The sequence below is a fragment of the Erithacus rubecula genome (assembly GCF_903797595.1).
Source record: "Erithacus rubecula genome assembly, chromosome: 2".
Taxonomy (NCBI): Eukaryota; Metazoa; Chordata; class Aves; order Passeriformes; family Muscicapidae; genus Erithacus; species Erithacus rubecula.
Genome location: NC_136685.1, coordinates 24,055,368 through 24,078,821, shown reverse-complemented (window position 1 = coordinate 24,078,821; position 23,454 = coordinate 24,055,368). Strand labels below are relative to the sequence as shown.

General features: G+C 40.0%; 1 protein-coding gene across 2 annotated transcripts in view; it reads right to left on the bottom strand.

The window, feature by feature from the left end:
* Positions 1 to 17,900, bottom strand: part of ZNF451 (zinc finger protein 451) — a 34,879-nt gene extending 16,979 nt beyond the window's left edge. Inside the window, exons 1-10 of one of the 2 annotated variants that reach the window (XM_079298660.1) lie at positions 17,588 to 17,900; positions 16,923 to 17,006; positions 11,620 to 11,703; positions 10,354 to 10,479; positions 8,978 to 9,089; positions 8,257 to 8,407; positions 6,770 to 6,896; positions 5,246 to 5,399; positions 3,161 to 3,308; positions 1,001 to 2,646 (exon numbers count right to left, since the gene is read on the bottom strand). In XM_079298660.1, coding sequence (XP_079154786.1) covers positions 1,001 to 2,646; positions 3,161 to 3,308; positions 5,246 to 5,399; positions 6,770 to 6,896; positions 8,257 to 8,407; positions 8,978 to 9,089; positions 10,354 to 10,479; positions 11,620 to 11,703; positions 16,923 to 17,003 — 2,629 coding nt within the window. In that variant the 5' untranslated portion in view covers positions 17,004 to 17,006; positions 17,588 to 17,900. Of the gene's footprint in view, positions 1 to 1,000; positions 2,647 to 3,160; positions 3,309 to 5,245; positions 5,400 to 6,769; positions 6,897 to 8,256; positions 8,408 to 8,977; positions 9,090 to 10,353; positions 10,480 to 11,619; positions 11,704 to 16,922; positions 17,007 to 17,207; positions 17,478 to 17,587 lie in introns of those variants that run through there. The other variant, XM_079298661.1, reaches the window with a different exon arrangement.
* Positions 17,901 to 23,454: the final 5,554 nt, after the last annotated feature.

Genomic DNA, 23,454 nt, shown 5'->3' with positions numbered 1-23,454 from the left:
CAACTTGCTTTTGAAAATTTTTGTAGTCACATATGTAAGTGAAAAGTTACAAAACATTATGTTATTTGGTGACTGCATAGATTTTAAAGTAACTGAATTAGCACTTAATAACACACAAAAATTAGAGAGAAGAGTTAGAATCTGGCTATATGATGATGTAGACTTGGATGGTTTTGTGGCAAGCACAGAAAGCTGCCATCCTGCACTAAAGACATTTTAATAACTCTGTGTACCCTTGACTATGGCAATTCTCTGTGACATTCAATTGCTTGCATGCATAAAAGCACATAAAATGTTTAGATATGCACTTTTTGCTGTACTTCTAACATAAATGTCAACCTCTTAATCAAAAGCATTATGACACCTCTAGCAATCAAGAAACACTTCTAATTTCTGAACACGAGGTACACATTCAGCATTCTCAATGTCATTCTTAGAAGTGATAATGAACTTGAAAAAAATTGAATGCTTGAGGGAAAAAAAACCCACAATTCGTATTGGGAATGTAAATTCTCAGCTGATACTGCTTTTCAGCAAGCTAAGAAAGCTGAGATGATGATGTAACAGCACTGCCCACACAGAAAGCACTAACAAGCTCATAAATATTTATAAATATGAAGGCAAGTTTCTTTTGAATGTGTATGATAGAGCACGCTTACTCTCCTAGGTATTAGATCCCTAACTGGGGTATCCTTGATGGTCCTCTTCCTTTTAACATCAAATTATGCTCCAAACTAGTTTCAGTCTCAGGATTGTCACATCTGCCTTTCTGGTTTTTTCCCAAAACTTCATACGTATGGCATATAACAATAAATTGTGGAGTGTAAGTTTTGGAAATTAAAGTACGGAGAATTCAGTATTTGAGAAACAACAAGCACTAAGTTCTGAGCTCATTTATAGACTGGATGTAACTAAATGGTATGTAACATGTACTGACAATGAAACAGAGTGTGTTAAGGACAGCAATACTTTCCTAATGTCGAAAGAATTTTCTACATACTTTCACTACGTTCTTCTTTTAAGTCCTCATTTTTTATTTTCTTTCCCTCTGCTGGACCCCGCATTGGAGAAATCTGTGGTCTGTCCTGAGTTTTGGATGCAGATGCTTGAAATTGCTTGTGAGGTTTTCTGACCACACAAGCCCCACTTGCTGAAAACTTGAATACTGTGTCTTCTGATTCTGATGAAAGGCTTGATAGATCAGGTTTCTGCAAGAAGCAGTGTTTCATGTGATAGTGCTGATGTGCACTTGAAATATCGTCAAAGTTTTTGCTGCATGCAGCACATCTAACGACATACATGTCTCCTGTAGATTTTACTGACATGTGATTCTTGAGATGCCTGTTCATATCAGTAATATTCTGTGCTGTTGCAGAACACAAACAGCATCGAAACCATAAGTTTCCTTTCTGCAGCATGGCTTTCTGGCAATTCTCATAATCGTTCCTCCTGTTTATTTTGGAGACATAAGTTGTCCGGCAACCACAGTTTAAACAGTCTCCTTGCTCGACTGGGAGGAAGTCCTCATCTTTTTTTATGGATAGCTCCATCTGCTCAGGCACAAATGTATAGTCCATGCTATGAAGCTCCTTGTAATGGATTAGAAATTCCTCCTCTGTGTTGAAGAAGAGATTACCACAAAGGCCACAGAAGTACTGAGTCTGTGTCTCCTGACCCTGATGCTCTTGGAAGTGCCGCTGTAGCGTTCCTAGTTTCCGAAAATGATTTCTACATAAGCCACACGAGTACCTGTGAAATGCATGGCTTTCTAAGGACATGCAATGCTGTTTGACGCTCTCTTCAGACTCAAACATCTCCTCACAGATGCGGCACTGCCACTTGCCCTCAACAGGAGCACTTTCAGGGGACAGCTCCATAGGGCAGGAAATGCAGTCTTTATCTCCACCTGCAGAAATGCTCACTGCATCGGAAGCAGATGGCATAGGTTCATCTTCTACAGCTTCTTGCTCATAGTAGTAACTATGTCCACCATGAAATTCAGTTATGTGTCGCATAATATCCTCCTCTTCTCTAAGATCTACGGAGCATGCCCTGCACCAGAGAAAAAAATTAGTCAAGTGTGCTCCTCCATGGAATCGACTCATATGCAGGCGGATAATGCTTGAATTTTCAGCCAGCTTTCCACACACAGCACACTTGTGACAGATCCTATTTGCTGATAAAATGTGCTTTTCTACTGACTCTTCTGTAAAAAACTTTTGAAGGCATTCACAAAACCAGGCTTTTACTTTGCAAGCACTACCTTGACTTTGGTTTGCAACTTTATCTTCACTTTTATCTTTTAAATTACTCTTCCGTTTTGAAGAAGTAGACCCCGTTTCACTGGAGGACTCATCGGGACTCAAATGTCTTTTAAGCAGTGGTCTTGACCGTTCCACAATGTAGCACAAATTAGACTGATTTTTATGTTTTCCATTGACATGGCAGAACATCAAGATGGACTCTTCCAGTGTAGTAAAAACTCTAATGTTATGTTGAGTGCTTTGTTTGTGTTGGGTCATCTGATTCTCATCAGCAAACAGTTCATCACAGTTCTCACAGTGACCTTTCATTTTAAATATCTCTGCAACTTGGGAGATGCTTTTCTTTGACAGTGCCATGGGCCCAGAATTATAACAACGTGTTCTAGAATGGATTAAAAACAAAGAAGTTATAACCTGAAACATTTTTAAACTTTCAGATGTACTCTGTATACCACCAAGTAGCTACAGCAGTAAGTGCACTAAATTAAGTGTACTTTAACTCACCTACTAGCTTGACAACAAAATCATGTAATGCATGTTTAGTCTCTGAACTTTGAAGAGAATTAGGTGCTAATTTCCAAAGCTAGCATGTAGATTGATGATTATGTTTTTGACTGTACATTTTCAAAATCAAATGCTATCAAATTAGAAATAGTGCAACAGAAAATAATTTTTGTTGTTCTGTTACAGAGAATACAAAAAGGATCCTGACATTTATCAGCTTTCTGAGAGTTAGGTAAAGTGAAGGGGGAAGGCTTTAGATTGTTTGTTCAGGAAGTCAACATTCAGATGGTCCCAGCTGCCCTGAAATCCACTAGCACCACTAAAAGCATGTCTGCATACCTGTCATTGATCTATGGATGCTTACATTACAAAGACAACCACCTTTGACAAACCTGAAATGAGCCGTTAATTCCGTATGTGAGCGCAGTATCTTGAAGCAGGACATACACTTCACTTGGAAGGAGACCTCTTTGCACAGAGATATCAAGAGGTTCTTTGCAAAGGATGGAAAAGGCAGTGGATGGCCAGACTTCAGTGCATCTATAAAACAGAATGGTAGAAGGTGAAACTACACATTAGTTTTTCCACAGAACTTCAGCTCTCTGATAACATAATTACTATTGTTACTGGTTTGTCATGGGTTTTAGGAAGCAAGTTAACAAATGTCAGCTAAGCTACAGTAACTGTGCAATGGCAGCTATAACTAAATCTGAAATGTTTTAAACTTCTGTAGCTATTTTATACCTGAATCTGTTTGCATCTTGCTTTATCACACTCAGTGACTGACTTTCCTCCTTCTACAATGCCGAGAGCAATATCTCTCTTAGGAAGGTTCTTACCTTCTTCTCTTCCACCTATTACTAGCTGTCTACTTTTATTACATAAAATTTTGTTTTAAGCCACAGAGTATTTAAAAAAAGAAAACCACACAATTTATTTAACAAGTTCCCACGTACTCTAACCATCTCTTTCTCTCTTTCTGATCCTTAATTTAGTTCTTAAATTTTTAGATGCAGAACTTTCTGTTGTTCTGAGTATATATTCCACAGGTAACTTCCAGTACCAGCAGAATAAGAAAATTCTACTGAGAAGAGAATGGAAAATGGGTTTATGGGTTATATATTGTTCATGTTCTGCACCTTAGTAGGCAAATTCTCTTTGATTTTTCTGTTTTAGTAAGATGTGATGATCAGCGGGCAGTAATTTGAGCTTATGCCTTTCAGCTAACTTCACTGGCAGATCTCAGGCCATGCTGATAATTATTAATCATGAAGCCTTACTAATGCAAAGTAAAAATGGAGCACTCAATTTTTTTCTTCTGAGTTAAGCACTCCCCATCTCTAAAGAAAAAAACCACTAACTTGTGCTTTTAATCTTTTCAAAGCAATAACTCATCAGTAATCTTTTTAAAAACCTATGACCTGAATTTAAAAGCATCTACAGTCATCACATTGAGAATTAATAACCTATTTGAGAAAAAAAGTACATTAGAGTGACAATGCATAAGGGAAAGTATAGCCATGCAACTGATTGTCACTTTACTACATGAAGGCAGCAGTACTGATTCAATCTGCAGGGGATTCCTTCAAAGCCTGCCTTTCCTGTACATCTCCTGCAGCCACTCTAGGGGAGGGCAGAAGTTGAAGATACACTTATGAAGATGAGAAATAACTATATGAATCCTTTGGCCATGTAGCCTTGCCCGAAGAATTACAATGTCTAAAATATGGCTGCTTAGTAGTTTAGCTAGCACTGAAGGAAATGCTTTTAATGCCTATTGCTTATGTCAAAAATTAAAAGTTAGTACAGCCATGTTAACTCATCAACCCCCTTTGCAATACCATGATCAGACAGATCTTTCCTCTGGACTTTATTAAGCATGGTTCAGGATGTTGCCAGATCACAACATAACCAGTAGGTCAGCCTCCAGCAGCCATGTAGTGCATGCAAGACATCAGGCTGGCAGCAGTGCTCCAGCTAAGCACTCTAAATTTGCAATTATATTGCAAATATAGAAGACATTTTCACAAGTCTTTACCATAAGAAATGCCAAAGACATTGACAAGAAAAATAGCCTCCAAGCACAATACAGACTGTAGAGTAAGAGGAAGGAACTCAACAGCCACTCTGACCACAACTGAAAAAGAAATGCATGTGTTTTGCTCTGAGTCTCTATCAACATGCTAAATGTAAAATGATTTAGGAAAGCAGTTGCATGGAGTCACTGGAGGATGCAAAGCTTATATGAGAGACTCAAAACTTCTCATTACAGCAAGCCTGGTAGAGTAATCATTTCTACACAAAAATATCAATTTCAAAGCATCACATTTAAGGTCTTAAAAGAAAAATAAGAATTAATTAATAGCAAACATTAAAACCTTAAGCTTTTTTACACAGCAGAAAAATATAAGTCACTTCCTATCTTAAGGATGAATTTTCAAAAAGTATTATAAGCAGTACACTTAGTAGCAACATACCACTCGATTCAGAAGGCTGGAGGACGTGGTTCTCTTGTGACATATGCTGCAAACACTCCTCTCTTTTGGTGAAAAGGAGGAAGCAGTTTGGGCATGCAAAACACTGAATATGCTGTGGAGGAATACCTTTTTTATGCCCATCATTTTCATTTAGCTGGAAGAGAAAATGATCTATTTAAGAAAAAATTAAGTCAAGAAACCAGGCTCAGTTTTCACATCCTCCCATTTCTCTCTCATTTTTGTGGTAATATTTGCACTTTTAGGTTTTCAGCTACCACATCTGTATTTATCTACAGCCTACCCCTTTGCATTTCAGCTCACAAGACACAAGGAACTGGCCAAAGTACCAATGCCAAACCCAGCTACTCATCCACCCTTACTACACCATCAACTTCTCCATCCTGTTCTTGCACCACTGGGAGCAAGCACCTTCCCAAGGACTACAGGCTCCATCGATTCTTAGCCATTCCCTTTACCCAGGCTCTCAGGAAAAGCTCCCTCTGTCAATGAAGCAGCTGTTTTACCTCATGTCAGTTCTTCCCTAATCTTGCTAACCTCTAACTCCTCAAAAAACTGTTCCTTAGAGTAGCCCAAATGGTCTGTGACTTTTTGTAGAAGTGAACTTCTTCCACCTGCTTTACCTTCTACGTCAACTTCAGAGCTCTGCCTTCAGGGCAAAAATCCTTTAGTTCTGCTTCTGAAATTTTTCTTGCTTCTCTCTACAGCACTCCAAGAATCTTCACTATATGCTCAGACTAGGATTATCTCCCCATCCTTATACATCAAAGTAATCTCCTCGCTGTCTGCAAGAAACACTCACTGCCCTTCCCTCACCTTGGCTGATACACCTGCTAATGTCCCTGGACACATCAGAGGCACACAACTTTGAAGCAATGGAAAAAGAGCAGGGACACACTACAATGCAATCTTTCAGCCTGTCAGGTACGACTACATATCAAGAGTTATTACTACAAGCAACATTTACTCTGATTTTCAGGAATTCTAAAACTTTCCCAAACTTAATGCAGCTTCTGGAGACTAGGTGAGAATATTTGTTATAAAAACACCCAATTTTGAAAATGCTATCCATTATACAATTCAACACCAGACTGTTTAAATAAAAGCTCCATCTCCTTTCTGCTGCTTCTCTTTGCTGTCACTTATTTCACCCTAACTTCTTGCCTTTACCTTTCATAGTTTTGAAAATGAAAAAAAAAAAAAAAAAAAAAAGAATACCTATCAACAACACCAAGATATGGGTAAGAGGTTTAAGGCAAAACTATGGTCTTCTTGAAAGCATGCTAAAAAGTACAACCTAATGGTCACATCTAAAGGGAATTGTGTCAGGCAACATTAGGTGTTTGAAACAGAGAAGAATCAGAGAAAACTATCTTGAAGAGTAAAAGAGAAAGAAAGAGGGTTAAACAAAAAACAAAAACACCCACCAAAAATCAATGCATAATTTTAAGTCTTAAACCCTCTACTACATTCAGTCAGATGAGTTATTTATCCTCATGCTCTTACCTTAGATAAAAGATGATCACTGTACTGCTGAGAGGTTGGAAATTTTTCACAGCATATCACACAAGCAACAGCATTATATGGGGGTCCATGTAATGTGACTGTTGGGTCACAAGGAGAATGATCAAACCTGGAGAAGAAAAAATAATTAGTAAACTAGTCCACTCCAAATAGTCAAATAGTGTTTTTTTAATGGGAAAAGTTCTGTCCTTTGAAGCTATCAGACAAAAACCCCCTATCTAACCAACCTAAACTATAAAACTTCCTTTCTTCCCCTATCATGAAATGTATCAGTTGAAGTGTCCTGTACAGAGATGATTCTCCCTGTGGCTTGCATGTTAAAGTGGCCACACTGGAGAGAAACCATACTGCTTTTAAGAGAACTAACAAAGTCTTAATTTCCTACACAGACATTTTTATAATTTAATTATTTTTATCTCCCTGTACTAGCTCTGGTTGGAATGGAGTTCATTTTTTTGTAGCAGCTTGTATGATTGTTGTATTTTGGATTTATGAACAACAGTGTTGATAGCACAGAGAAGTTCTAGTTATTGCTGAGTAATGCTAGCACAGTGTCAAGGTCTTCTCTGCTTTTCAGCAAGCTGCTGGGAGACACAGCTGGGACAGCTGACCTCAAATGGCCAAATGGACATCCTACAGCATAAGACATGATGCTCAGCAATAAAAGCTGGGTGGAGGAGGAAGAGGAGATAGTGGGGAAGACAAATGCCATCACTCCAAGTAACCATCACTTGTGATAGAGCTCTGCCTGTCAATTCCTTATTTAGCTTTGCATGTGCATGCAGCTTTTGCTTTACTTATTAAACTGTTTTTACTTCAGCCCAGAGTTTTCTCACTTTTACCCTCCATCCCACTAGGGTGAGCAAGTCAGCAGCTGTGCAGAGCTGAGCTGCCTATGGGGGTTAACCCCTGACTCTCCCCTCAACTTCTCACCATCCTGCCTATGGACACATTCACTAGTTAAAAGGCAGTATCTGCTGGAACTGAACACAGACACACTGAGTACTGACTAGATCAGCTATGAACACATAGCCTATAGCTTTTGCTCCTCTTTCCCTGCATTAGGGGCTTTCCTTTTTATCTTACCAACAACCTGTGTAAATTAGCCTTTTGGTTTATTTCAAGTTTGGATGAAGATACAACTAAACTGGAGTACAGAAATCTTACTCCTCAAAAAAACCTCAGATATTAAAAAATGCTCAACAAGAGGAAGCCATCAATTCTGAATGAAAAAAACAACACACATCAAGTTAAAAAAACTAAAACAAACCAACTAAAACAAAACAAAAAAAACCCCAAAAACCATGAAGCTCATTTATATAAATTTTAATATTTTAATTGGCTCTCAAAATGGAGCTTTGTCAGTACAGGCATCTTATAGCAGACTTGATGCTGATGTCCTAAGTTAGAGCATGTTCTTTTATTATTAATTACTCCTTACACTGAACTCTTGCAATGTATCTCCTTACCTTTGAAGGTGACCTAGAAGAAGATCTACATTATCAAACCGTCTGTTGCAATGCATCACAGGACAATATTTGGGACTGCTGCTGACTTGAGTCTGACCCGTCCTCTTATTAGCACCCCTTCTTCCACCCTTAACAGAGCCTGGTTTCAGACCTGTGGTCCAAAACAAAGCACATAACCAGAAGCTGAATTTCTTAACCAGAGGCTTAAGAAAACAAGTAACACACAAGCCCTAAAACATTCCAGAATTAAATTGCAGTGATTCTTAAAAGTGAACTAAAAATCCTTCCACTGTCCTTCAATTCCACTACAGTAAGTCTGCTCTTTCACTGTCTCTTCAATTTCCAGTAATGTAACTTTTCAAACAGTTTAATACCTTCCTCCAGGTCCTCCAGGCAGCATTTTAAATGCATTTAACATTGTTAAGTTACATTTACTTACACTTTCCCAAGTAGCAGTTGAACAGTAATAATTTTTCTTCCTAGTAACTTTGCTTATAAAATTAACATTGTTTTACTGGTTTTTAGATTTCGTATCTCAAGTTTTCTAAACAGCAAAGCATTACAAGAATAGCTTTCATGGAAATAAATGCTCTATCAGAATTATATATTATAAGATTTGGTTATGCACAAGGCACCTGCAAGCTCAACACAATTTTCACATGTACTACTCTTTAATACAAGACTTAGAAAATATCACTCAGACTTAGGTTTCTATTCTTACCTGGCATTTTTAACCACTGATTCACACATAACCTTGCTGCCTCTGTATCACTGTGTTCCCGAATAAATTCCAATTCTTGCAACCCATGAGCATATTGGGAATCAACTTTCTCCTAAGGGAAAAAACATACCAGACAAATCTGTGATCAAATTTAATGGAAGGAGAAAAAACAAAAACCAAAAAAACTTACCTATGGGTGCCACAAAAACCTAAGTGAGGGGAAAAAGAACTCTTACAACTCAACTGACTTCTATTTAACACAATAAAACCAGAATGTAATTGAAAAACAAAAAAGAAAAGAAAAAGGTGTTTTCACTTTGATGACTAAATTTAAGTCTGCAGTTTGCATCACCTGATGAAGAGCAAAGAGCTAGGCAGGAGGAAAATATTTATCTTTAACAACAGGATCTTTTAGCCTTCATTAGCCTTCATCGTTTAGCCTTCATTTTAGCCTTCAAGCTGCTTTAAAAGCTACATAGTTATCTCTGACTCCACTTTACAGCTGAAAAATCGTATGTGGAGACATAAACAGGTGGCCAAATTCAAAATGGAAGAGACAGACAGGGGATGTAGGCCTCCAGACTTCAAGGCTGCCTTGGACTATATCTAATCTAGCCTTTACTCCATTATACTACAGTTGCATAGTCTACCATAGGCTGTTACAAGTTGTAACTGTAGCAGAATTCTGTGATTTTAAAAGCCATTAACAGTGTTGAGAAAATCAGGCTGTGAAGTCAGCACATTTTGCCAGCTCTGGATTCACATTTGTCCCTGTTTAATTCCATGAAGTTCTTGTAATTCATTCCTTGAAGATGTCCAGCTCCCACTGACAGCAGTCCTACAATTAAGCCCACTGGCTGTATCTCTCAGTTTTTAATAAAAGGAGAAAGTACATTATTTTCAAATGGCTGCAAAGTGCAACTAATAGGACTCAACTTTAAAATTATACCTTAAACATTGAAAATTTTATCCCATTATGAAATACTACCTGATACAGAATTAATGTAGCAAGCAGCTTCCCAAAAGTCTCAGACAGAAGCAGGTAAATAGCAAGGCCTGCTGCAGGTGGTTTGTGATAACTGTTATTTTTCAATTAATTGAAACATTAGAATATCAGAATAGATACTAAGGCTCCTCTGCTATAGTTTTCATTAATTTAATTTCTTCCTCCTTTGGAACTGCAATAAGACTAGAAAATGGATCAGTTAAAAGCCACTAAAAGACAAAGTCCATGCTGAGTTTCACACAACATCCCAGAAACAGAATTCCAGGTACGCCTCATCAATTTTTTTGTTTACTCAGTAGTGAAAACAAAAATACTTGTGACTACAAGGCCTTTATGACACAATTCCTCTGGAATAAAACAAATCCAATACCTTAAAGGCTTTGTTTTTCTCTTCTTTTTGTTGTTTCTCTACTTCAACATGGCGTGCCAGACGATCCAGGGTTGATGCAACTCGTTCCTTCTGATAGTCAATGTGATCCTTACGTCCAGTATTTCTCTACAATTGAAAAGAAACTCTTATTTGGTGATTGTTATGTAACAAATACAGTGTTAAGTGATGCCCAAGCATCACCACATAGTTCAGCTCCTTGACCTACCATGTAGATTTCTCTTTCTTTTTAACAGCATCTGCAACTTCTATTAAAAAACAAGCAAAAACAACCCTCCCCTCCACAAACATTAGCCTCACCATGCAGTAGAGAAACATGCATAATTGTGCTCAGTGTCCTAGAAGTCTCCAGCACATGAAAAGTTAAGTAAGTTCTTCTAAGTAAACAAAATCCCTCCTGACTTCAAAGCCCATCTAAAATACCTGAAAACTGCTATTATTCTTGCTCTAACATTGCCCATTATCTTTAAAAAGGCAGATCATGAACTTTTTCTAGCCTAAGGGATTGGACATATATTGTAGTTTCCTCTTCTTACACAGTCAACTCTAGTAATCATCCCCCTAATGTCAGCCTGTGCATGTACAGAAGATCCACCTTTTCTTAAGAATCACATTTATTACAAACATCCTCTGCTGCAACACAGGAAAACAAAAGCCAAAAGATAGTCAGTGCTGCCAAAACCAGCTGCAGTAGGGTCTATCAATGTCCCTTTCAAAGGCCTTGCAGAGCAGGCAGAATGAGTTTGTGGGACAGACAAACTGATGAGCGTGCTTCTGACTTGGACATTCTTAGAATGGATTATTAAGGATTAGGCTGAGCTAAAATCAGACTGTCACTGGAATAAGGTCATTCAACCCATACATTGCTCCTAAAAAGTTACTTTAGAAAGAAAGGGCCTTTTAGTAGACCAGGTATGTTTTCAGGCTAGAAAATGGACAACTCAACTTCTGAGGCTGCATGTAAAGTGACATTTTATTTCCACATACTTGTTAAGATGACTGAAAGACAAAAGTACCAAGTCATTTCAAGGTGGAAAAAATGGCTCTGGAAAAAGTGAAGTGCTGGTATTCTTGCTTTTCACTTAACAAGCAAGTAGAACAATCAAAATATTTCAATAGTGGTTATTTAGTACTTGCTAAAAATGCATCTAACAAGGTTTGTGTGAAGAATAACTGATAGGAAAAAATACAGAAGGCCCATTATTTTATTTAACCAAGATGTCCTAAAATACATTACAACATACTCACATGAAAATAAGAACTGCTGTTAGGCTCTTCATCCTCACTACTGACAAGATCAATGCATTCAAGGACAGGCCTTAAAGGTCCTTCCTGGAAAAAAAAGTTAAAAAAATACACACAAAAGCATTAAATATATCTTTCTCAGAGATAAAATGTACCACCTCTGCCATGTATTGGCAATTTCTTCCAGATATTAACAAGCAACTGCATAGGGCAAGCTAGGACAACCTACTGGCTTATGATGAATAGCAGAGAGAAAAGTAGCATGGAATCCTCTCTGCTGCTCCTAATGCATCTCATTCTTAACATTCTTCCACCTTTCAAGGCAGTAAAGCTGTTCAGCTGGCCAGGCATGAACAGCCTTCTGTCTCACTGGGGAGAAGAGGGGTGAAATCTTGGACAGATGACAAAAGCTTCTATGAATCAAGCTGCCAGCCTCCAATTACCCCCAAAGAGTAACTCTTTTTGATTAAATAAAGATAACGTGGTTTTCTAAAAAAATATTTAAAAATCCACTGCAGATTTGCTTCTGTAGAAACTGACAGGCTCTGCAACACTTTTAAGAAATTAAACCTTTATTAAACAGGTGTTAGCAAGTAAGAGCTCAAAGCCACACTCTGACCACCTGACTGTCCAATCAGTTCAATAGTTTCAAGTGTTTTGAAATGCTCAGCTCTGATCCTAACAGCTTCTTCAAGGGCAGAGATTTTTCTTATTTGTCTTTACTTACTCTCAGGGCTTAAGTAATCAAAACTTAAAAAACAGTTCAAATTCAGAGTAATTTGCTTTCAAGCTTAGAAGTTCAAGCGATCAAAACAATACATTTAATGTAAGTAATATACTTGTTTAAATGTTTTCTGCATACATTTTTTTTCAATGTCTGTGCCTTTTTCTATGCAATTTTTGTGTACTGTTTACCTCCACACAAGCCCCAAACTTAAAGTAACTAAAACTTTCTTATTTCCCTGATGGTTCAACTAAATAGTAATGCAAAGATGATGCCAACCATGAGGATTCCATCACTGTAGGATTGGTAAGAAGCTGAGGATCAGAGAGCTTCATCCTACCTGTTGTAACTTCCCACTAGGTGAGTGGGGGAGTAAATCTTGGCACACAAAGAGTCTGCAACTTAAATAAAAAAAAACATGGACAAGCTCTCAAAGAACAGATGAAAGTTGGGGCCTCTCTAGCTGACAATACTGGCATACTTGGCACTCAAAGACATAAAAGCATTCAGATGTACTAGCACTAAGATATGCTCACTCTTCATATCTTTCAAAGATCCTTAAATTCAAAGAAAAAAACCAAACAAACAGAAAACAACAAACCCCCCAAAAACCCACCAACTAACAACAAACCATCGAACCTAAAAACTCCTCCAAACCCCCAACATGATCCACTTCTAAATTACTTCCCTAAACAATCTTCAAAAGCCATTCTTCTCACAAACCAACAGCCATGCCACTGAGCAACAAACAAAAATGACAGCTACTTCTGTGAGAAGAATTTCTAGGGTTTTAGTTCTCCAGGCAGCTGTGGCACCTCTGCTGTTATTCACAGCTTTGCCTGGAAGCATCAACAGAACTACAATTCCACCATGCTATGCAAAATACCAAGTTTAGCTGTCAATACAATAGATTCTGTTTAACTGGTAACTGGTAAAGATGAAGCCTCATATTCATCTCCAAGGAGAGTTTCTTTTCAAGGAGTTCTGTGAAGCTCATTTTTATCCCAAAGTTTTCTCTGAAAGCCCTAAACAGGGGTCTCTCTTTCATGCCCTTCCTCATTTCACTCTATCTTTGGGTGATCTGGCCCAGCTAACAGACACCTTGTCCACAGACACACCATGCAAGGTGTTTTGTTTGTTGTTTCAGCTTTAATGTGCATTCAGACCAAATGCCCAGTTTAGTTAAATAGCACAACTAAACTTCTGCATAATTATACACATACTAGTGTGCAGAAAACATCAATCTAGCTTTCATGTATGTGACCACAAACTTATCTTTGACAAATACTTATGTGAGCATAATTGTGTATACACATAAAATATACTTAACCACAGAACAAGTTTACATTAAAATCAATTTTTAAAAATTGACACAAGTTTGTACTCTGAATCTTTGTCCCAGCAGACTTCCAACTTTTAAGACTGCTAAGAATTGAGCAATATGGCAAACCAACACACACTTAAAATGTTTTGACATTATTATCTAGTAAATACAAAAATTCAAGTCCCTGGCTGACTTGGGATGGGTGCAGAAATAAGAGTTGCTTCCTAACACTACTATCATTTTATTCCTGCTGTCATGCAACTAAAAGCTAGAGAGACAAATGGTTCATTCTGAATATCTAATATTTAACATCACAGAGGTAAAGGAAGCAAAACCTATAATTGGTAACTACCATATTTTAGTGCATTACTTGATTTGATGTATTAACTAATTCTCCTCTAAGTCTGATGCTTTTGTTGCCAACTGCAGCAGCTTGAATTATCTATCCATTTGTTCACAGGACATCACAATTGTGAATTTCTTCACTCTTGCCTTATCCTTCCCAAGTAAGCAAAATGGGGGCAAGACCATCCTATGTTAAGAACACAGGAGTAACAGCTTGCACTGTAGATTAAATCATACTTCTCTGGTGGCATGGAAAACTTCAAATATAATGATTTTAAATGGACAAAATACGTTTTAATGAAGAATTAAAAGGTGGAAAATTATGGAAGAATAATTGTAAGTTTCTTGAATGAGGGTGAATCAGACTACAAAAGCTGAAAATCTCTAGCAGCAGCAGATTGACAAAAAATCCTTATTTGATGGAGCAAAAGCATAATCCTGCAGTATGAATTCAAACACCCTAGTACAGGTGAATGAAGTAGAAAACCCAAAATCACAAACAAAACAACCACGCTAAAGCTACATCTGTTAAGAAGGAGAAAAAAAAAAGGAAAAAGGAAGAAAAACACATGGCCTACAGCTACTTGCTATTTATCAAAATGAGCACAGGTTGGGATACCCTAGTAGCTTCTATAATTCAATTTATACAGTACCATCTTGTGCACTGGGTCTTTAGGAAATGCAGGAGGCATCCACCCATAACATTCATGAAGAGTATGTTTCCAGTCATACACATTATTAGATGGAAATGATGATCTAAAGTTAGCCAAGCAGTCTAGAAATCCTTTCACAAAGTCCAAAGTCACCTTCACTCACTCAGAGAAGCAAATGACATCTGAAGACTTATCACTGCTATTAGATAATGGCCAGGGTCACACACTTTTCCCCTCATATTCATCAATGACAATGGTAAGCTCCTCACCCCAGGATATAAATCCTCTCCTGGAACCAGTGCCACTGGGACTACAAAGGATCCCTATTATCCACAGGCAAAGACAAGGGACAGAAAAAAGTGTTGATTTTAGTTCTTTTGTTTCAGTTCTCTTTCAGTTACTGCTCTTGGTGCTCCAGCAGCAAGAGTGTAAGCAATCCTTACACTTTCCAAGCTATACTAGTTTCCTTGTTCATTTCCTAGTTTGAAGAAAATGAAGCTTATTCAGTCATATCACAGAATCATAGAATGGTCTGGGTTGGAAAGATCAGCTTGTCCCAACCCCCCTGCCAAGGGCAAGGACATCTTCCACTAGACCAGGCTGCTCAAAGCTCCCTCCAGCCTGACCTTGAATATTCCCAGGAATGGGGAGCACCCACAACTTACCTGGGCAACCTGTTCCACTACCTCACCACCCTCATAGGAAAGAATTTCTTCCTGGTATCTAATCTAAACATACTCTTAGTCTGAAGCCATTCCTCCTTGTCCTCTCACTATACATTCTTGTTAAAAGCCCCTCCCCATATGTAGGCTCCCTCCAGGTGCTGGAAGGCTGCACTTAGGTCACCCTGAGGCCTTCTCTTTTCCAGGCTGTACAACCCCAATTCTCTTAGTCTTTCCTCACAGGAGAGGTGCTCCATCCCTCTGATCATCTTGGTGTCCATCCTCTGGGCTCACTCCAACAGGTCCTTGTCCTTCCCGTGCTGGGGACCCCAGAGCTGGATGCAGCACTGCAGGTCTCACCAGAGCAGAGCAGAGGGGCAGGATCTCATCCCTGGCCCTGCTGGCCATGCTGCTTTTGGTGCAGGACACACTGGAACTTCTGGGCTGCAAGCACACTTGGCCATCTCATCCGCCAACAATCCCAAGTCCTCTGCATATCCATGTGAATACTTGTATTTATATAATGAACTTCGAACCCAATCAATTTCACCCAAATCAAGCAAAATATTAAGATATCTCCAAGATAACTAACTACTTAAATTTTTTTATAACATCTGTCCTTCTTACTAGAGCACCTGCAGAAAAAGTCTGTATGTTGAACTTCTACTTTCATCAAACACCATACAAAATGGGGGAGAATCTAGCAATAACTCATCACATTGTTCAAAAATGAGACAAATCTACCAAAAAATAGCCCCTAAAAATATTGGCATCATTGAATCACTTGACCTTAGTAACATGACTTGCTCCTCCAAGGAAAACATCTTTAGATGTGTAGATGTGGCTCCTAGGAACATGGCTTAGTGCTGGGTTAATGGCTGGAGTCAATGATCTTAAAGGTTTTTTTCCCAACCTACACAATTCTATGATTCTATGTAATCTTGCCATCCACCATCACTTCACTGATGACAGATTGAGGCCAGAACACAGTAAGCACGAAAAACATTCTGCATCTCCTGGACATCCAACAGACACAAGTATCTTAAAGATACTTTAACATAAAGCATGTCAGCATTACATTAGGTGTAGTACAATAAAGAGCAGCTCACAATTTGAGAGGATTGTTAAGGCCTCTAACCCATTATTTCCTTCCTCTTCTAAATTAAATACAGTGATTTCAGCAATGATTTGCAGAATGGGCAGTGATTTATTCCATTAACTTTAGTGGGACTATTCATAAAACAAAATGTTATGTAACATGATTTCCAGGAAAGTTATCTACAGTCCCTTCTTATATACTTCACTGATCAATGTAAACCCCCCCCTCACCTGCTCGGATACTCAAGATCACATTTTCTTTAAAGGACCAACTGACATAATCCTATACCCTTCCAAGAAAGGCACATAAACATTTAACATCGAGTTGTTATCTGCCACAAACATTCACAAATGAAATTATCTATATATCAAAGAGTAATGCTTTTCACCGAAATATAATCATCATCAACAGAGTCAGTGAAGACTCCTCTCCTGTTTACTGGACTACTGAAAGTGTATTTTTACAACATGCAGTGTATTTCCAGTACAAGGTCACTTACTCCAACGAACTCAATCTCATCTTCACTTTCAGAAGTTGGTGGGTTACTCTTGCGAGGGCTGTCCGAGCTATGAGACTCCATTATCTAAACAGAAATAAAACATACCATATATTCCACTTTGTAAGTTTCGTTTAACTGTACATTCTATATGCATTCAGTAAGTCTCTATCGTTCACTCTCAATTATCAGCGACACCACAGTAAGTGATAAATGACTCCGACTCGAATCACGCTACTGTATTTTCCCAAACACGTGGTTTTATCTCCAAAGCAAGCCGGTACCTACACTCCTCCAGCAGCCATAGCTGCAGTGTAGCAGCCCAAGGACATGCCTGAGCCCGAAAGCCCAGCAGGAGCCGAGAGCCGGGCTCCAGCCCAGCGGCGCCCACCAGACGAGCCGAGGCCGGCCCGTAACAGCTGCGGGCGCGCCCGGGCGTTGGGAGCAGCCGCGGCTGCTCCGGGCCGCTCAAGGACCGCGGCACAGGGCTGAGCTCGCTGCTCCAAAACAACGGCGGGCTGCGGTGCTGACTCACGTTCCCGTACCGCGGGACACGGCACACGGCTCTGCGAGCTCCGGGCAGGCCGTGCCGGGGCTGCCGGGCCCCGCCCGCCGCCGCTGCGCTGCACCCGCCGCGCCCGCGGCCCGCGCACCCCGGCCCCGCTCACCCGCCGCCGGGCCCGCGGGCAGCAGCGCCCCGAGCCCGCCGTGTCCCCGCGTTCTCTGCGGCCCGGGGGCGGGGCGAGGGCGCGGCACGGCTCGCCGGGATCGGGATCGTGAGATGCCGCCGCTGCGCCCCGCGTTCCCCATGGCAGGTGCCGGCGCTACCGCGGCAGCACCATGGCGCGGCCCCCGGCTGGCGCTCCGGGCTCTTTCCTTCTTTCGGGCTCTCTCCTCTTTCCCCTCGTCCGCCTTCAGTTGGGCTGCATCGAGTTCCGGCTCGGGGGTGAATGAGGGGAAATCCGCACGGCGCTTCCGGGGCATGAGGAGGAGGAGGAGGAGGGAGGGCGGCTCTTGGGGCTGGCAGCTGAGGGCAGGGAAGGCGCCAAAGTCGCCGGGCCGGGCCGCGGTCCCTGTGCCTGCTCAGCCCCTCACACGGTGCTTTATCCAGCCCTGGCATCTGCGAAGCTCCTTTGTGAAGGAGGCGTTGTCCAGGGCAGTGGTGAAGGCCGGGTACACAATGGTCCTTGCTCCCCTCATCTTCCTGGACGATCATAGAAGTTTGTCAGTCTGGTCAAGCCTGATTTTCCCTTTGTAAAGCCATACTGATAGCTCAATGATTTTGTTGTAACTGAGAGGCATGGAATAGTTATTGGGGTTGGCTGCTTCATTACTTTCCCAGAGATCAGGATGTGGCTGACTGGCCTGTGGTTCTTCCTGCCTTCCTGCTCTTCTTGAAGATGGAGGTGACATTTGCTTTCCTTCAGCTTTAGGCACCAGTCCCATGAAATGGGACTATGACCCATGAAAGAGAATTGGGAGTGATCTCACCATGACATCTGTCAATGCTCTCAGCACCTGTTGGTGCATCCTGTCAGGGCCCATAGACTTAGCATTCATGTGCCCAATTTGATAATGTATTCCCTGGCTTGATCCTCTCCCACCAAGAGCATTTCTTCCTTGGTCCAGCCTTTCCTTCTGATTTTTTGAACCTGAATTCCTCAAGGCTGGTCTTGGTAGTGAATACTGAGGTATGAACTGTGTCACTTTGTCATCTGTCTCATGCAGCAAGGGGCCTACATTTTCCTTAGTCTTCCTTTTGTCACCTATGTACCCAGAGAAGCTGTTCTTATTGTCTTTGACATACCTAGCTAGATCCAATTCCAGTTATGCTTTAGCTTTCCTAACTTCATCACTGTAAGCTTGAACAATGTTTCTGTATTTTTCTCAGGTAAGCCATCCTTGCTTCCACACTTTATATGCTTCCTGTTTGTGTTAGAGTTTGGCTGGGAATTCCTTGCTCATCTACACAGGCCTCGTGGCATTTTTGCCTAACCTCCTATTCAGAGGGATGAACTGCTCCTGAGCTTGGAGGAAGTGATCCTTAAGTATTAACCAGCTTTCTTGGGCCCCTCTTGCCTCCAGGGTTTTATCCTATGGGGCTTTTCTAGGCACACCTTTGAAGACACCAAAATTCACTCTCCAGGGTGGTAAGTCTGCTTTTTATACTTCACCCTTCCCTCAGGAGCTGGAGCTCCACCATCTCATGCTCACTGTGGCCAAGGTTGCCTTGAGCTTTACATTGCCCACAATCCCTTCATGGGTATAGGTCTAACAAACCATTGCTCATTATTGGTCCTTGTTGACTCCTTTATGGCTTGAAAGAAGTTACTATTGCACTCCAGGAATCCCCTGGATTGTTTATGTCCAGCTGTATTGTCCCTCCAGCAAATATCTGAATGGTTGACTCCCACATTAGGACCAGCAAAGTCTGCTTGCAAACAGGGCTTGCTCCTATCTAGAAAGGGACTTGGAGATTTCTCCATTATGGTGTCTTGTAAACATTTTTTTGCTTATATGCAAGAGCTGAAGGTGACCTCTCCTAAGCCCCATCTTGATTTTCTGTTCTGTTCCTGCCACATCACCTTGTGCCCTTTGCTTTTTTCTGTGTCCATCAATCCCCTACAAGGCTGCTGGTTATTCTCTCACTTAATTCTTAGTTTAAATCTCTGCTTATGTGGTCAATCAATGATGCTACTGGTAAAAATAGCTTTGCCCTGCTTAGTGAGGTAGATCTCATCTCTGTCAAGCAGAACATGATTTGCAGGCAGGGTCCCATGGTCATGCAACTCAAATCCTTGTCACCAACACAGGTTCTGCCAACTAATATTGACTTGTCCTATCAGTGCCCCCTCACTGCCAGGATTGAGAAAGCATCACTCAGACCCCCATGCCCATGATTCTTGCTATTTAGCTGCTACTGCTCTCCTGCTTCTTCATATAGTTACTTTTTGTCACCCGAAGTAAAAGTCAGTATGAATCATCTTTACTCAATGCATTGGCTTTGGGTAAGCTGAACAGTGTAAATGTCACCTGTGAGTTGCATGTCAGTATAAAACAGCTGCTTGCACACCCACAAAGTACTTCACTGGTGTGTGCTTATCAAATCTTGGAAACACAGGAGAGAAAGAATTCAAGGTTGCATGTTAAGTTTTGGTGTTATGTAAAAGAATAAACAACTATCAGCAATACAATATCACATACTGTAGGAATTATTTAGTGCACTTATTTTTCTAGAAAACACACAGTTATTACTGTTAGTTTTAAGCCTCTTTCCATATGAATGTAAAAACAGCTTTATGATAGAAGATAGTCATATTGAGCTGCTAGTTGTATCTACTAGTTATATACTCATTAACAGCTGTTAATCACTCTTTTTGGAGTATATAAACAACACTCATTTGTCTAGTTTTATTTCATTATTAAAATAACGGAAACCTGACTGCCACTTGGAAAGTCATTGTTGCTGCCTAAACTTTAATAGTTTGCACTTGTAACTTGAATTTGCTAACAGAACATTGATAGCAGTCATTCTGTAGCTTGCATTTGCACTTGATAACTTTTGATTCTTGAGAGTAGGTAATATGAGGGCCTGTAGTAAAAAGTTACTAGGGCAGCATGGTGGCATTATTTTTTCAAACTGTGAGACCCTATGCAAATTATTCCCATTTAAATATGAATTTTTCAGTAATTCATGTAAATGTTCACTCTTGCAATGACCAGTCCAAATGTCCTCTTTGGATATAAACAATACAGTCAAGAAAAAAATAATTAGTAACGGAATTGCCATGCAATTTTCAATATGCTAAGAAAAGTCTGAATTCCAAAATTTATGTATTTCATCTAATTCCTGGGAAAGAACAGTTATTGGGCTTTGGGCCAGCTTTTGGGCCAGAACTTGTTGGGAAGGGGAGGTGAGGTAAAGAGAAGCAGGGATTTTTGTGGAATCTTCATGAGATCTCTAAGTCCAAAGCTCAAATGAAGTCTGGATATCACATAGGATGTGGAAGCTGTTTCAGAGCAGATGATTTTTATAAACTCAGTAATGCTCTCTGGCAACTAATTCCACATATTCACTCTGTGCCCTTAATTATAAAGTAGGCTTAGATTAAGTAATATTAGGAAAAAAATCCTTACTGTGAGGGTGGTAAGACACTGGAACTGGTTGCCCAGAGAAATTGTGGATGTCCTATCCCTGGAAGTGTTCAAAGCCAGATTGGATGGGGCTTTGAGCAGCCTGATATGGTGGAAGGTGGAAGATGTCTCTGCCCATGACAGAGGGGTTGAAATTAAATGATCTTTAAGGTCCCTTCCAACTTGAGCAATTCTATGATTCTAATTCAAACATATTTCAACATTCTTGCTTCTCTCCTTTCTCCCTTAAGTGAAACACTGATTGTCTTCATAACAATTGATTTCCCTGTTGTATCAACCTAGCATACTGCCACTTACTCTTGATCTAGACAATTTAGATATCTCGTGGTTTGGTATTTTTACTCCTATCTATATACCCTAATAACAGGGGACACGAACTCCTTGATTTATTCAACAGCATACTTTTTCATTAAGTATTTTATCCTGTTCTTCATATATCTCAATATTCTTCCCACCTTAAAAAACTACTACTCTTCTGAGCACTTAATGATAAACAGTTACCAATTTTTTTCCATGCTAACCTTCAAATTCCATCTAATATGCAGTAATATTAGTAAATATTTCAAATTTAGTATTTTTTAAATTTATTTATTTTCAGTAGTAAATGTCCAGTTAAATGCCATACAGTCTAAGGCCACTACAGCTTCTGTAGCAGCCATCAGTCTTCTCCCTTTCTGAGGACTGCAAATAATGTGCTCTCTGTTGCTCATATTAGAATTTTACGCTTTGGAAGACCACACATTTACCTATAACCAATTACTTTTTATTTTAATGCAGATTTTGGGAGAAGCAGCATTATGTTGATCTGATGTCCCTTTCTATTATTTCTGAAGTTTCTAATCTGTGACTATATAGTCTTCAATTTTGTGATCTCAGAGTTTGTCAGGGTAATTTTGTAAAGAACAGTTATATTTGGTACCTTTCTGGTGTAACAACTATTTATCTGCTTTCATCCAGTGGGTTAACATTGTTTCTATACATTAGTAAGAGGAAGGGATGGTCCATTTGCAGCTCTGTCACTTTCTGTCCTTTTTTAAAACATTAAAATATTTCCATTTGTTGTTCCTTTTGTCCAGAATACCCACCTATTTCCCAGGCCCATTCCTGGCAGCAGGGTCTCCACCCTACCATGAAACACCTATACCTCTAGTGGTGAGCTGCCAGCCCCACTGGGTTTCCTTCAACAACTCACCAAGCCAGCAGAGTAGAAAAGCAGAAAATACAGCAGGGTCTGTAGTGCTGCCCCAGCCCCAGGGAGAGCAGCTGCTCACATTCAGCTCCATCTACCTGCCCAAGGGCAGAACAGCTGCAGCTGTGCAACATCAGCTGTGACAGCTTTAAAGTCAGAGTGCCCTTGTAAGGTGGGCCAACTCCTTCCCCAGGTAAAATGACAAGCTTTACAGAAGCTGGCTTTAGAACAGTTATTAAAGAGAAAGAAAAAAACCAAAAAACGAGTGAGAGAAAAATCCCACCCTTGTATGTTAGAGTGTTCCACAGCAGCTGATGTAAGAAAAGGCCTGTTAGATAGTGAGGACAATAAAACAGCACTAAGACATAGTAATGTTTCATTTTATTTGATAGAAAGTCACTTCAAAAATATGATTAACTATTTACATTATTATATATGCTGTACATACAATTACATATACAAAATTTACATAATAGCAAACATCCTTCTGTTACATTTTGTAAATGGTAGTTAATAGCTTGAGATAGAACTAATATATTTCATACCTGCTTTCATCCTGATCCAATCTACAAGGAATTGTAGGGTGAGAGATGAAAAAGGATAGCAAATCACTGAATTTGTACCCCAGCCCACAAAAACATCTCCACAGTGCATTCTACTAGTGCCTTGCTCTAGAACAATTAGATTTGCAGCATTTCCCTTCAGCAGTATTTGGCTGATAGCCTTATCTTCAGATTTTTTTTTTCAGTGTCCACTCTAGCATTATTTCTAATTTATTTCTTTAATGGAGATATCCTGAAGTCCTCCTTAAATCAAGCGAGATTTCTTCAACTTTATGTAATTTTATTTCTCTAATCTGATTTGTTAGTTGCTTGTTTGCCATGTTTGAAATAGATTCAGCTAATAGTACTCTCAGTTCTGAGACAAGTGCACTCAAACAGGAAACCTATAATCCCAAGCGTTCTCTCCTTCCCATGTCAGAACACTGTAAACCTGCAATCAGTAAGCAAGGAGAAAAAAACATAGAACCACAGAATATGCTGAGTTGGAAGGGACCATCAGGTCACTGAGTCTCCTGGCCCTGCACAGGACACCCCAAGAGTCACCCCATGTGCCCGAGAGCAGTGTTCAAACACTTCTTGAACTCTGCCAGGCTGGTGCTGTGACCACTGCCCTGGGGAACCTGTACCT